This window comes from Odontesthes bonariensis, chromosome 11 (genome assembly GCF_027942865.1).
Source record: "Odontesthes bonariensis isolate fOdoBon6 chromosome 11, fOdoBon6.hap1, whole genome shotgun sequence".
NCBI lineage: Eukaryota > Metazoa > Chordata > Actinopteri > Atheriniformes > Atherinopsidae > Odontesthes > Odontesthes bonariensis.
Window position 1 is genome coordinate 13562243 of NC_134516.1, and position 16251 is coordinate 13578493.

Consider the following 16251-nt stretch of genomic DNA (forward strand, 5'->3'; position numbering starts at 1 on the left):
ACACTTTAAAGCATGTTGTTCTGGTTTTACTTGACATGATATGTCACTGTTTTATCTAGCTGTGTTTATTATTGCACTTTAAGCACAACTTAATTGTTTCATCAGTTTATTCGCCATATTCTTATTTTCCCACGAGTCATTCAAGACATGACAAGTGTACTTCCTGGTTTGCCCACTAGAAGGCAGTGTGTAATAAGAAACGTCCCTTAAAGTACTGCTACTCCGTAGATTTTATGACTAAAACATGAAATGTTTAAAGAAATCAGCTATCTGAACACACACACGTGACAAAACCAGATCATTCAAGTAAGAGTGAACATGGTTTTAATATCTTAAACATCTGTGCAACATTATTCAAAATGTTACATCACTGCATGACCTGTAATGTTTCACAATATTTACAAAAAAATGCGGCTTACATCAAACCATTTAAAAAAAAAAAAAAGTCCAAACAATCTCAAAATAATCGACAAACTATCCCTAGCCCACATTAATGCAAAAGGAAAACAAACAAGAGCAATCAAGTGCACATCATACTTCACGCAAGTCTATTTTTTGTAAAGTATATATTAGTGAGAAAATATATACTTAATTACAAGCTGAAGAAATAAAATACTGACAACAAACGGGTGGAGGAAGAGGAAGATGAGATCCAAAGAGCAGAAAAACAAGTTTAATGGAAAAAAAAATTTGATTCACACACACACACCTCAACACACACACACAATCACAGGCGTGGGAGAAAAAAAAAAAAAAAAAAAGACTGCACAGACCACCTCAAACACAAAAATGCTTTGAACTTCTGACCATAAACAACATGAAACTGATAAAAACAGATCCATAGCACATGGTTCCCGACACGACCAGGTTCCTGCAAGTCACGGCACACACACGCGCACACACACACACACACTAAATGATAAAGGGGCAGAAGAGCAGAATGAACTTTACCGAAAGAGCTCACGTGTTTTTGAAACAAAACGTCACATTTTCTTTGAAAAAAACCCCAAAACTTTCCTTACAGTTTACAGGAAAAAAAAATTAAATCTTGAATTTCTAAGACGAGAAACAAAGAAACAAAATCTGACGTCTGAAAACCGTATTTTTGCCCAGACGGTGACATCCGAATTTGTATGTAGATGAGTTCTTGTCTTTTATTGAGTAAATGTCACTGACTGACAACAGTACAACTTGAACCCAGGATGTTTTGGGAGGGGGTTTAAAGCTCGTCTGTGCATCTAAAATGTGCCGATAGTAGTGTTTTGATGCTTTATGGTCTTAAAAGACGGAAAACAGTCTTAATATAGTCTATTATTTGGTCTTAAGGTTCTTGAGTTATCTGCACTCGATAGCTTGGTTTCTTGGAGGAAAAAAATGCTGATTATACCGAGTGAAATGCCTTGATTTTGAGTTTAGAGGTTCTATGAGAGGATCAGATATTTCTAAGGATTCAAACCCTAAACAACACCTGACGATTTTGTAGTGCTTGTGACAAAAAAAAAGTGGGGAAAAAAAGATGAGTGACAGATTCTTTGAGCTCATCAAAGAGGAAAACAGGAAACTTATGACAGCAAAGGTGAGAAAGAGCAGGCTTCCAACAATCAGAGATGCAGTGTTTCTGAGCAGTCGATCGGTTTATTGCACTTGGTATTTTCGGTAGTGATTTCAGGTCATTATCGGTCGGTCTTGATCTGGAAGAGCAGCTGTTTGCGAGGCGTTTCGTTTCACAAGAGTAGATCCGGGATTCTTTACACCGTCGCTGCTTTTCAGTTTGTTGCGTTTAAACTGCATCGATCACGTCCGCGTCTGCTTTTAAAGAGATGCGTGTTCATAAATAGCACGGCTTTCACCCGAGAAAGCCATGACACAATCTGTAACGCAAGCAACCACAAAGCCTTGCTGTAAAAAAAGCAAAGTGTTATGTGTAACGCTGTCATTTCTTAAATAAAAAGGGAACATGACATTTTGTAATAGACTAAGGCTACATGATCCATTCATCTGTTAAAAAAAACAAACAAAAACAAACTGAAAAACATACATATATACATATAAGGCTTGAGTTCTCAACTCTTGGTTGTATTATTGCCATCTAGCATATTTGTAAAGCTTAAAATAAATATGGAGTACTGTACATAAATAATTTACATCAACAATCCAAAAAAAAACCCACAAAACAAACAAACAAAAGGCCCCTAAATGCAAAAAAAATGCTTTCGAGTTAGTGTTGTTTTTCATTATCTAGACTCCGCCTGAGGTTGGTTACTCTACCCAAAGCTATAGTTGTGACAAAAATGACGTGTCATGGAGGGAAAAAAGAAATCACTGTACAAACAAGCATAAGAAACATAATCACAACAACCAAACTCCCAACTTCGTCAACGCAGCCTGTGATTCATGATTCAGAAGGAAAAATCCACCCGACGAAGTTCTTCTCTTGTTTTCGTGTTGCAAAAACATCCAATTGGAAGTATGACCATAAACGCGAGATACTCCAACCTCCAACACCGACAGAGAGGCCTTTGAGCTATCATCAATTTGTGCCGACGATCAACGACAATCGAAAGGAGGAACGCGTCTGAGATGAGGTCCAGACCATTTCCACACCCCCGGGGGAGCAGAAACTGCAGCGGAACGAATGGCAGCCATGTTTTTAGTGCGTTCACATGCGCTTAAAAAGGTGTCGCCGCTGCTTTTGTCAATGCTAGTTAAACAAAAGGGTGGATTTTTCCTTCTTCAAAAAAAAAAAAAAATTAAAAAATGTTATCACTGGAAAAACTCCCAAAACTTTCAACAACAATCGCCCGGCCGCCGGTCACTTCCCGCCCCGCTCTAGGAAACCACTGAACACTTCCTGCTGGTAAAGTTCATTCTGTTTTTTTATGTCGTTTTCATCCCCAGTACAAACGGAACACTTAACTGGCGTGAAGTGACTATTGTAATGGTGAGAAACTCAAATACTCATGCCTGTCCACTGCTGTTCCCTCACAAAGCAAAGAAAAGAACAGAAAAACAGCACGACTTACAGATGGTCATATAAAAGCTTTAGGCTGTATTCTTATTTATCCTATGCGTGCGGCCGGAACGCAGCCGCACTTCTGAATAGAAACCAAAACATTGGTACGCTTCTTCTGCTTTGTTTTTGTACAATAAAAGATAAAATGTGCATTAGGTACGCTTGTACATGACAATGTACAATATTTACATACAATTCTTAATAGCATGAAATTTCAGGATTATCTATATACATATTGAAAATGTATCAGAAATATTTGGACTGTCTATTTTTCTTAAATATGTAAGGTAATGCTTGTAGCTTTTTTTTGTGTTTATTTTACTATCTTATACTAGAAAAAAATAGTTAATTCAGTGAGCTGTAGACAAATTGCAACCGTTTATAATGTCGTTTGTTTCTTCTTCTTTTTCTTCTTCCTGTTATTTTCTCTACAGTTAAAACTGTATTGGGTGATTGGAATTTCCAGCACCTCTCTGTGGTCAGTCAAAAGTCAACTTGATATCATGGAACATACGATGTACCACGGAAAGTCCACGTGTAGCACCTGTTAAAAGAGCTCAGATCGCATCACGGCTGAGCGGATGTAGTCTCCGAAGGCTTTGAGGACGTTCTTGGGCAGACACATTCACTGTTATCTGGATATCTTCCTCCTTTTGGGCTTGGGGAGCTTCACCTGCCGATCCATTGACGGGATCTGATAACGGACAGAAGCACTATGACGACAGCTGCACGGGAGGGTAAACCCAATTTTTTTATTATTTTTTTTTTTTTCAAAGAAAATCAGACGATACTCACTGTGCCCGACATCTTATCTAGCTCGCTCATGGCCTCGTGGATAGCAGCTTCCAAGTGATTATTCAGTTTCCCCGGTCTGTTGGTCAACATTTACATTTTACATTATTTACATTTAAGCTGATGCAACCAGGCAGGGATTCACGTGCTTTTTGCAGGACACCATCTTTAACCACTAGGTGTCAATGCTAACCTAGACAAACAGCAACAAAGAACAGCATAAGGGTCAATTAAGGCAATAATACGAGCTAGACAAAAACTTCAGTCTGAAGTTGGAATGTGCAAATATTAAAACAGCAATATTTGTCTTTGAAGATCCAATGTGACAAGTTTCTTACTTCAGGCCCCTTTTGGCGGCTCGGTCAAGCGCCTCCAAGTCGTGAGTTAGTGTTTTTAGCTTCTCTGGCTCTACCTGCAGGGAGATGAGAAAAACATCTGAGTACATACGGTGCTAATCTGTGCCCGCGAGCCACCAGAAGGTGACTTCTGTAGGCTGATGTTCACCAGCGCGTCGTCATTCCAATAACAACCTTTTCTGTTCTGCAGTTCTGATTTGGCCGGTCGTGTTTGGAGCATTTTGGGATCTGTCTGCCACTATGGCCAGTGGACCAAAACAAAAGTAGGTTCCCTCTAATCTTTACATTTTTAATCTTCCATAAACTCTGTTACGGTTTAAAAAAACAAAAAAAAAAAGCTATTTTAATCATCGGAACTGACTAACAGGTTTGCTGTATGCCAAGACAAGAAAAACATTCAAATGTGGTCTCAAAAAGTACTCTGCTCACAGCCAACTTTGTTAGAGGTGTCCACACACTAAAATAATCTGTCACTCTGCCGTCTTATTAAGGCTGAAAATTCAATTTGGCTGATAAAATGGTGACAGGTGGTCAGACACTAGACAGGCTTCTCACCTTGGCCTGCTCTCGCAGCTGCATAGCAGCGTTGTGCACTTGTTCGTCCCCGGCCAGCTTGGCAGGCCAGGGTGGGAAGCCCTTCAGCTGGCCCCAGACCAGTTCTCCCATATTGAAGGTCCTGGACCGGTAGTGAAGTAGCTCTGATGAGGGAGAGTCGGGCTGCCGCAGATCCTCCTCGCTGCTCAGGCTCTTTGTGTCTGAGGGGCTGGGCGCCATACCGTTGAAGTGGCCATTGTAGTGGCTATAGTCTTTGGCTGTGGCCAGAGGTCCCTCTAGGCTCGTAGAGGAACTGGGCGACTGGTCGTCCCCCGTCAGCTCCTGCCGTGGGGGGCCCAGGACTTCTCCGTAAATCCGGGTGTTAAAGTGTGGAGTGGTGCCATTGATGTGGACGCAACGCTCCACTGTCTGCTCCAGACGTTCCTTGTAGTTAGCAGGTGTCCGGCTGCAGTTGGTGAACCGATAGCCATCATCGAGATAAGCCTTATCGTGGCCCATGACCAGGCTGTGGTCATTGGAACCCTCGGTGGGACAAGGTGGGGCAGGGGCCAGACTGGCAGGTCTTTCTATGCAGGGACTACTTCTTACTTGGGTAGAGCACTCCAGAAATTCCTCGCCACCCCAGGCGCTGTTGTTGCTGTGAGTGTCGAAGCCTCCCCCGTGCTGCGTCTCCCCATCCCACTGTCCTCTGGGAGTTCCACGCCCAGGGGAACGGAAGTAGTCGTTGGCCTCAGGGCCGTCTGGAGTGCTCTTCCCTGGATCCATAACCTTCTGACCCCGTCCCGGCCTCACCTGCCTCGGTCTGGCTTGCTGGGGTAGTAACAACTCGCCTTCCTGGTGCCCATGCAGGACTGCGCTAACTGCTTGGGGCAGGTTGACAGGTTCCCCTATGGAAGCAGTAAAGGCACTCATAGCACTGAGAGCAGGCACCGGGCTGGCCTGTGTGGTGCCGCTCACCGTGGTGGTGATGGTAACATGCATGCCCTTGCTGGCGGCGTCCACCACAGCTCTGTAGATGGCATCCACCACCTCTGGGCCTCTACCTGGACCCCTGTCAGAACCAGCTGCTGGATGCCCCTCACCTTGAGGCTGCTGTTCCTCCCCAAACTGTGTGTGTGGCAACACCCCCTGCTGTGGACAAAAATATCCATTTAACAACACAAATAACCTATTTCTTAAAAAAGAAAACAATCTAACAAGCTGCCAACATCAAAATTAAATTCTTCAGTCCACCTGGTAGCTCTGATAGAGGCAGGCCATGGAGCTGGCGTTGGCGCTGCTGCTGTCTGTGTAGGGCGGGTTGTCAGAGAAGTGCTGCTGCCCCTGGTAGGCTGGGTGCGAGGAGATCCCTTGTTGCATGCCCTGGTGGACCTGCTGGTATATCGGACCTCCACCGGTGTTGATGTGTGGCTGTAGGGCGCCCATACCACAGCCCATAGATGAGGGGTTTCCTGAAAAACAATTCAAAATTGTCCCAATGTGACTTTAAGTTACTGACGGTGAAAGCAGGGAGAAAGAAGTGATGGCGTAAGTTTGAGCCCAAATGAACGATGTCAGAGAGGCCGTGTGGAATTACAATAGTGAGTTTAAAGCTATGGTAGGTAATCCTAGAGAGCTAGCAAGAGAGCTAGCAAGAGAGCTAGCAAGAGAGCTAGCAAGATTCGAAAGTGGCCCCTCCTCTAAGCTCCACCTCCCCCCCCCATTCCGTCAGTGCTTCATCCAAAGCCGGTAGAACCGCGTGCGCGCGCGGAGGAGGGAGCCGACAGAGGGGGGCGTAGGCAGAAAGCGCAGAGGCATCTGATTGGTTTTTTGTAGGCGCCCCAATGAGAAAAAGCTGCAGCTGCCACAGAGGTCTGATTATTTTCGTCCCTTTTTCTAAATACATCTTGTATAGATTTCTCTCAGGATAGACGGACCATTTCACCCAGTATTACAAAATGTGTTTCTGAACAGGATTACCAACCATAGCTTTAACTAATTGCAAATAAATAATCTAATAAACACGTTACATGGAGGAAAATCATCAAAACAAATGAATACTGAAACCAATGAATTTCTTGGCTAAATAACTATGCTTTAATTGTTAATTATTATTATTATTTTTTTTTTACAACCTAATAAGACAGCACATTAATGTACACTATAAAAAAAAGATAATGAAATCTGCATTTTCTATTGCATTTGAATCCAGGTTTTTGCAGGCAACAGGAAACTCTAGTATAAATTTCACACTTTAGTATGTTTTTCTATTTGGTCTTTTTCCTGCGTTCTGTGCACAGCACGTCAGTGGTCAAAGGCAAAACTGTTGAGAAAATGTTTCTTAACCTGGCACTTACAATAAAAGAAAAAAGTTCCACATTAACAATCTGTTGCGCCCAAAACTAACAGATGGACAAGCTGCCAGATGAACAGTATGGTCAGACTTGTAAGCAAAGCATCCAAGGACAGAACATGAATATAATACATCAAGGCCACAGATGTATCAATGAATGAAGAGACAGCCCAGCAGCAACGTTATGCAGACAAAGCCGAAGCAAATACAAAATCTCAGAGGCCTATCGCTGTGTTTTGTGGGTGTGTACGTGGACGAGTGGTGACTGGAGCAGCTGGTGCGATGCTACGTAGCTGAAGGGCAGCTGTGTGTGTTCTCCAACTCCCCCCCCCCCCCCCCCACACCCTCTCCTCTTTTCTTTCTACCCCCGTCTCTCCTCTCCAACGCTAAGAGCCACGACTCGGCCAACCCCCTCCCCCTTCCTCCCAACATCCTCCGCTACTGCTATGATATAGTGACGGCTGTTGCCGGGGGAGGTTGCCATGGGAACCGAGTGATGATTGGTGGTGCTGTCCGCTGCCAGGAAGCTTGTTGGGGGAGCTGGGTGGGTGGATGAAGGGGGGTTACGAGGGTCGGGTGGAGTGATTTTAGACTGCTGGGGGATGGGGGCGGCGGTCAGCTGTGTGGCAGGGGGTCCACGGGGGTTTACAATGAACTTTGGAGTATTTGTTGATGGCAAGTGTGTGTGTGTGTGTGTGTGTCTCTCAGAGAGAGAGAAAGAAAGAGAGAGAGCAAGAGGGATGGGGGTTCAAAGCTCTCTAGCTGTATAGAAACAGATGGTTAGAGGCTAAAGCTAAGACGCCACTGACTAGGCCACTTTCAAAGACTTTTCACTGCTCTGAAGATCTTTAACACATCACCCAAAGAAAGGAAAAATCTTCCAAAGCATGACATCTGCTGCATAGAGCCAAAATATTTTTCATCCGATGAGCATTTGAGAGCTTTTGCAACCATGGAAGGAAAAGTCACTTGTGGTAGGACCATTGGTTTCTTTCAGCTTTTTAAGCTCTGCAGAGCAGTGTTGCTTGCATCACCTGCCCTGCTATCATGGCCCAAAGATGTAGACATGTGGGCACATTTCTGCTGACTGAGGGGGGAATGGATACTGAAACATTTGTAACACATTACAAATGGAGATTTAAATAAAACTGCAAATTGGTGTCGACTCTGCAGGGTTCAGAGGACGTATTTTCAATGAATTTCAGCAAGAAAAAAAATGGCCGAAAAAAAGGTGACATGTTACAATGAAAACTCTGTTTTCACACACGAATATCTGAGAGCCCAGACATGTACATGTCTCAAATGCAAAGCCTCTGGGCCGCTAGTGTGAAAACGACTATTGAGGAGAGCGAGATATCTTTACGACTGGAAGGCATTATGAAGAAGACTGCTCGGCATATCCATGATTAACACCATTTATCAAAAATGCACAGAACAGAACACGAGGCTGTGTACACTGTAAGCACGTTCAAAGCCAGCCATTCAAAAAGCAGAAAAATACAACAGAAAAAAAATAGCTGCGTAAACCTGATCGATTAAAATAAATAAATAAATTAAAATCAGGAGGTAACAGGTTGCTTCCCTTCTTTGGTCAGCACATTCGCTCCTTAAGGTGGTGAGTCAGACAGGCCGGACTGCATGTTCCTACAGTAATAATCTAGCATCATTTTGGAAAGGTTTACAAACAGCTCAAGAGATATTCCAAATATTTCATCCCAGTACTTCAAGCATCTCTTCAGACAGATGAAATTTAATCATAATTTGTAAATAATATTTAAACATCCGCTTCCGACGTCATCATGGGGACATCCAAATTGTAAAAATCTAATTTGCCGTACGCCAACAGTTTCTTCTTCCGACTGACGACAAACATCACACTCTGCCTCCTGGCCTTAACAAGACCAGCTGAATTTCAATGACTCGATGTGGGAGAAATACTGAATAACAGGGGACCTGGTGATAAGAACAGGTGGCCTGCGGCAGACCTCGCTGATATCTCCATTATAAACCATATGAGGACACACGGATGCAAAATGAATACATAAACTGCGTTCAGTCCTACAGCAAGCAGGGGGAAAAAAGGTTCAAGATCTGGGTCTTTTCAGTGGCTGTAGAACAATCAAACTAATGTAAATGTATACACACACACAATTTCATAAAGTCACACACCAAGTCATTCATATTCACACAAAAAAAAAAAACAGAAGCACACAGACTGCAATGCACAAGTAGTAACAGACATGCAGAAACACACACAGGCCTAAAACCCTCATCAAAGGCTTCACTCTGGTCTCTATTCAGGGTCTATCGTTACTATAGCGACCAGCTTGCTGTTAGAAGCTCTTTAGAGCTCCCTATCTGGGCTGCTTCCCTTAAAGCGTGATGCGGATCCCATTTCCATCTTCTTGCACCATTGACTGATGGTAGAATACAAATAAAACAAAGAGAAACACTGGCTGACTGACAATTAGCTGAGTTTCCAACGATGAGGGGCCTGCTCATTAGCTCAGAGATACTAGAAGAGTCCCGACTGTTTAGGCTCAGGGCCTATCGCCTAAATCCTTTGGTTTTTAGTTCACTCATAACCATAGAAACCACATCTTCATCACGGCAGTGGCTTATCACAAAAAAGAGAGCGGGTGGGGGGCGTATACACTTATTTACTGCGCAGGACATCATCTGCACCCTGAAGCAGGAGGGTGGTTGGGAACAAACTGCCGTTATCTAGCTTATATCTCACCTTTCATAATATAATGTTTTTAGTGTTATACGTTTTGTTGACTTCCTTTTCAACAATATGATAATAGCCAATAACATTTTAAGAACATGACTGCAATCTGTCATGTTCATTTTAGAAAACCAACAGGATTTATCTAGGCCTTTAAACCTGAAAGTCAAATGTGTCATCTCTGCAATTAGAAACGATAATTAAATTTCACCAAATTAATTAAATCTAACACATTAGGGCTTAACTGTGAAATGTTTCACATGTGCTGCTGGATACTCCACAGAGCATGTTCATGGTGGTGAATCAATGAAAATAAGCCAATATAATGGCATGTATAATGGATATCAACACTGTGAAATTCATTAGAAAATGACAGCTGCAGTCATTAAACCAATGTTGTATTAAATGTTGAGATAAGTCACATTTATGATTTAAGTGATTTAAGCATTTTCCAATCCTTCTTTTACGACACTGAGCTCACGTGATCTAAAGCTGGTGTCTCACCTGTATCTGAGACTGTCTGGTTACAGCTTCCATCACCACCTCCATGTGGCACCACCATGTTAGTCCGCCCCATACTATGAAGCTGTGATGGATGAGGGCCGGGATGGGACAGCGGTGGGGGGTTAGTGTTGGGGCGTACCAGAGGCATGCCATCGGGTCCCACTGGTCCACCGCCTGGTCCCATAGGCCCACAGTTACTCATGGAGGAGACCTGCATCTGAGCCATCATGTCAGGGAACTGGCCTGGACGGGAGACCAGATGGCCCCCAGAAGCATCCATGTTCTGGCAGTGCTGCATGGGATCTCCTGGACCCCGCAGCCTTTGCTGGACTAGGACGTTCTGCTGAGGGCATCCAGTGACCATGCCCGTGCTGTCGCTGTAGTGAAGCTGTGCTGTTCCTTGAGAGACGGACCCTGGGTTAAGGCCCGGACGATGGCTGTTCCCGGCTATGTTGTGGGTGCTCTGGCAGCTCATAGACTGGAGAAGCTGAGCCATTGAGGTGTTCGGGTGTAGGTTTCCAATGCGGCCCACTTTTCGAAGCTGTTCAGTGGCACTGGGGCCAAGCATGTGGAGAGCCCCCATGCCTGGTTTGTTAAGCATACTGTAGGCCATGCTGTTACCATTGTCGTGGTTTACAGCACCGCCAGATGACTGTTTTCTTTTCCGGGTGGGATCCCTCTGCTGGGCCATGAGTTTGTCTCTAAGAGCTGCCCGACCGCTCTGACCCTCAGGAGTGTTAAGCAGCATGGTGGAGTTTGGTGGGAGCATGGGGTTTAAAGTGCTGTGTCCCTCCATGCTTCGAGGGCCGCTCATAGAGCCAGGATGCCCACCACCCCCTCCATTACTTCCGCCACCTGCCCCCATGCCTGACATACCAACACCACCACCAGCCATGCCAGCAGTGCTGTTGCCCGTAGCGCTGAGTTTGTTTTGATTTGCTAGCTGTGCTTTGGCTGCGGCTGAGAGGAGACTGCTGGCTGGGAATGAAGCGGCATTCTGTTGGTTGAGGATCTGGTTTAGGGGCATCCCAAGGAGTCCTGGGTGCCCCTTCTGGGAAGCGCTAGAGGTTGCCAGAGTGGATGACGATACTGACGAAGAGGTGGGTGAATACATGGGATTGCTGTGCTGATGTGTGACAACTGAGGTTACCATTCCTGGCAGCAGCTGGGAGTCTTTGTACTGATGGAGTGGGTCATTTTTGTTGGTGGAGGGGCTTGAGGGCATGGCTGGTCTGGGAGATCCCATAGCTGACCTGGGGGAGCGAGGAGGAACCTTCATGGTGCCACAAGGGCCCTGGTGCCCAGAGGGCATAGCAAAGTTTCCATGATCAGATGAGGTGGAGGATGAGCGTGAACGATGAGGGGAGGCCTCCATCCTCCCAAGCGCAGGCCCAGTCATGTGGACAGGGGATGTGACAGGGGAGGGTGACATGGAGGAGGCTGGACCACACTGTTGAGTCCTTTGCACATGCCCACCGTGTCCCACAGGCCCAGGCTTCACTGTGGGTAAAGGTAAGTTGCTTGGCAAGGGAACAATAGCAGGAGGGGGTATGTTTACATTCATCATTGGTACCTGAGAGTGGATATTAGGCTGGAAGTTGGAAGGGTTTGGGGCATTGGTAGGGGGCTGGCTGACTGGCTTGCTGGGGATAGGGTCTAGGATGCCTAATGGGTCCTTTTCATAAGTCAACTGCCTTTTCTGAAGAGCACAGGGTGGTGGTATGGATGGAGGCGGGGGTACGGGATGCACAGGAGGCTGCTTTTTATGGTGAAATGCTGCACGAGGGATATCCATACCAGGGGGAAAGTTCCCCCGTGGTATGTTCATGTTCATGACAGGGCTTTTGGCAGTGGCCGTTGGGGAGAGGGGCGTGCTAGTCCTTCCTGTCATGGCACAGGATGGCTGTCCTGCAGGAGAGCCATGGAGCATTATACTGGGTGGGGAAAGAGGTGTCCTCGTGTTCCCATGGATGGAGGCTGAACCGGGACTACCGGCTCCAGGAAACCCACAAGGGTTGGTCCTTGGAAAGCCCTCAGGGCTACCCAGAGTGTCTGCACTGGGAGAATGAGCTCCATCTCCATAAAGTTTAGTGCTAGAAGGAGGTGGGCTCAACATGCCTCCATATCCAGCCCGATAAGGGGATTTTGGACAAGGATCCCCACCACCCAGCCTCTGCCCCCTGGAGTATCCAGAGTACAGCTCCGGCTGCTGGGCTCCACCCACCTCCTGAGGTGGATACAACCTTTGCTGCTGTTGTTGTCCAGCCACCATCATCATCTTGAACGGATTTTTGCAGTCGGGGCCAACAGCATTGGGCAGGCCATCGTGGGGTTTAGTCCTTATTGCTCGTTGAGTTGTGGAATGCACAGCAACCACAGATGGCGTACCTGAGTGTAGACAAAGAACTCAATCAATACCAATACCTTGGAAATAACATTTGACAGTCACGTCACAAGCTCTGAACAATAACAATGTGTTTCATGAAAAAAACATTTTACATAAAACATTTATAAAAATAAATACATAAAGAAATCTCACTTTTGTAGGACTATGAATAAAGACTGGACAACTTCGTAAGTCTGCATATTGTCAATTAAAACTATCAACATTGAAGAGATTTACAACCAAAGTGGCTGATAATTTATACTTAATTACCATCCGCACTAGGTAGTTGCTTAACAAACAGTAGCATCAGTAGCTGCTCTACCAATCCTTAAAGTCTTTCTGACTGATGGCTGCCATCGAGTAAATTTGCTTTTAGTTTCATCTGTGTGGGTTTTGCATTTTCATGTACTCTAACCTCCTCCTGGACTGGTAAGTGACAGAGGTGTGTGCGTCTCCATGCTCTTGTGCAGTGTGGCCACGGCCAAAAGCTTCCTCTTATGAATGCAGAGTTTGGTCACATCTTCATCTGCCTTCACATCCTCTGCTGTCCTCTGCTTGACGGCTGCCCCAGGGTCAAAGTTGAACACCTGAGGAAAACGATCAAAGTGATTCGAGCAACTGTAAATGCATAAATGTGATGCTAAAAAAAAAAGAAACTCTGCCATATCTTTAGGTCTCATTTATTCACTTAGTTTGAACAAGAAAGGAAACACTGCATTAAGAAAAAGTGTAAAGTAAAATAAGGTCCAAAACACCAAAATTATCCCTAACAAAAGTAGAAATTCTTCATTGAAAATGAATAATTCAATAAGGATACATACATCTGAAAAATATATACTTATTTTTGATATTGTAAGGAGTATACATTGTTTCAGGAACAACTGCAATTAATTCAAGAAAAAATAAGAAAACCTGTGGTCAGGAATTCAAAGATAACAGTAAGCTTATTACCATAGTATACAACTAATCAGATGACTGCTTACAGATGAGCTGGGTCCAGGATAAGGATGATGTGGCTGCTTGAGGTGCCATGTGACTATCCTTGAATATTATGTAATTTACAGCCAGGTCCACCAGCACACTGCATTTCCCTCACACTCATCTCTTGGGGCAGTCTTAACGGCACAGACTGTAAAGTATATCGGCTAAGTTGCAGATAAACATCCAAACAGAAAATCCTCTAAGCACCTTGGAGTAATGTCTTAAGATCCAAAGATCAATTTGAGCCGTCCATAAAGGAATGGAGGGAAGTTTTCTGGGGTTTGCATCGGTTTAACATAACCTCATAAACTAAGCTATAAACAAATTTCCAAGAAAAGACTAAATCAGCAGGATAATCGTCTGTCCAACAGACACGGGGTGTTGGGGTAATATTCAGCCTCAAGAAGCATATAAATATAACACAGTGGACACCTCTAAATACCCCACTATTTGTAGTGTGGTCCCTCAGAGATCGGTGAAGTGGCCAGCTGGAATTTATTTCATGTGTCCTGAGCATATGGAATGAAGCAGTGAATCATTTTGCTAGAAAGCTTTCGCTGTATATTTCTCAAACATGTTTGCACCACAAGAACGAGTCTTTGCGAATTCATAGTGAAAGAAATTGAACAACCTCCATGAGAGGAAGAACTACAAACTCCTTAATGCCCTCTTAAAGCTGCCAAGGGTGAATTTTTAATGCCGAAAGGCCAATAAAAAAAAAAAAAAACATCACATTTATCTTGTCACACACATATTTATTCCTCCCTTTTTCTCTAATCCATCATCCTGGCTTAGGCCACAAATATAGGGCGTTTCCTATCCTAACGCCAGGAGTCTTTCATTTATTTGATTCACGCAATAGGTTTACATCACTTTAGTTAGGAAAAAAAACAAAACAAAAAAAAAAACAGCTAAATATTGTGTTAGTCTAACCAAAACTGGATTATTTAAGTACATGTAAAGTACACTGAAATCTGACTGGAAAGGTCTGGTTTGGTCTGAGAGTTATCAGGTCAAATGGAAAAAGCCAGAGACTAACAAGCTGAAAGGGGAGCGTATCACTACCTATAGTCATGGATACGGTGATAAATCGATCAATAAATCGATTCTCCTCCTGTGCTTGTACATGAGGACAAAGACAGTAAACCAATCAAATGGCCAAGTCAAGCTGTAACCATGGCCTGACTCAACTGTGCATGAAAATGTACTGTATGACCTGTAGCAAGAGTCATTTTCTTTGCCAACATCACCACCTGCTTTAATGTTCGTCAGTTCTCATGAGTAAAGCCCCATACACACACGTCGCTGCTATTTACTCGCTACTCGCTCACTCGCCTACTCGCCACTCGCTTGGGTGCTTTTGCTGACTTGGTGTGTAGAAGTTGGGTGGCCACTGTTTGGAGAAAACTGGGGGAACGTCACCTGTCAATAATCTGTATTCTGCATTTTAATTGGCTACTCGCTTTTACTCGCTTTACTCGCGTCGCTCTAAGTTGAAATATGTTCATCTCGGAATCCGCCCACATCGCATCGCTTGTACTCTCCTCGCCTACTCGCCTCGCGTGAACACATAGACATTCTATTGACTTCAGTCGCTGAGCGAGTAAATAGCAGCGACGTGTGTGTATGGGGCTTAACTATTAAACTAGACAATAAACAATTGAACAGCATTTAATTCTTACAATTTAAAAAATCAGAGAAAGGAGAATTATGGGGTAAGAATGAAACTACTTAAAATATGCTCAAAGATCGAGAAGCGTGTTACTGAATTGTGGTGTTGGGACTATTCAAAATCACAAAGCTTTGACAGAGGGAGCAAAAGCCAACCCACCGTTAACATTAAATTGTTATAAGTAGACATCATAGATGCATTAGCCCCGGACCAGCAACAGCCATGTGTGCGGCGCATCTTGGCAGTTTGAAGGCAGCCCACCTAACGAGAGAACTTCAGTTTAAGAACGAGCGGTCGCTCTGTGGATTTATCTTGAACCAAGCCGGGTTCAGGATCACTACCAACGCCTGCCTTATATTTCACCTGGTACTTTTACAACTTTTACCTGAGATAGCTGGGCTTTAAAGACACACTGCTTAGACTGCATGACAGCAATTTTGATTTCCACACCTAAACTACTCTGCAGACATGTGGTTAACAACACATTTGTGTGAGACGCGACAAACTGAATGATTCTTTCTACTTTACTCAGACATGAAGTTGAAAGTCAACTTTGGGGACCATTTCAGTCTGTATTTTAAGAGCAGTGAATCAATCTTATTAAAACATCCTGAAAGTGAATATTTGACCACTACCAATCTTCCAGGCGCATCTGTTTTGCTCAAATGTTTGCATAGACATATTTAATATTCAGGACTTAAATCCCTTCTCCTTTAATCTTAAATAAGATGATCTACTGGCGCTTTGTTGCAAATGGAAAGTCTGTGCGTGACCACTGTGTTTTGAATGAGCAAGTAGAGCAACATTACCTTGTGGAGGATGAGTGGGCACTCCAGGCCGCATTTGCAGGTTCCGTCTGCCAGCAGGTAGGTCTTCAGCTGCTCCAAGCTGGACAGCACAGAGCCACTGGGACTGCACACAGACAACCACAA

At 44.3% G+C, this 16251-nt stretch overlaps 1 protein-coding gene across 1 annotated transcript in view; it reads right to left on the reverse strand.

The window, feature by feature from the left end:
* Positions 1-210: 210 nt before the first annotated feature.
* mbd5 (methyl-CpG binding domain protein 5) overlaps positions 211-16251 on the reverse strand; it is a 37363-nt gene continuing 21322 nt past the window's right edge. Inside the window, exons 3-10 of the mRNA XM_075477640.1 lie at positions 16129-16231; positions 13082-13253; positions 10281-12668; positions 5950-6167; positions 4717-5847; positions 4144-4217; positions 3809-3884; positions 211-3707 (exon numbers count right to left, since the gene is read on the reverse strand). Coding sequence (XP_075333755.1) covers positions 3645-3707; positions 3809-3884; positions 4144-4217; positions 4717-5847; positions 5950-6167; positions 10281-12668; positions 13082-13253; positions 16129-16231 — 4225 coding nt within the window. The 3' untranslated portion in view covers positions 211-3644. The remainder of the gene's footprint in view (positions 3708-3808; positions 3885-4143; positions 4218-4716; positions 5848-5949; positions 6168-10280; positions 12669-13081; positions 13254-16128; positions 16232-16251) is intronic.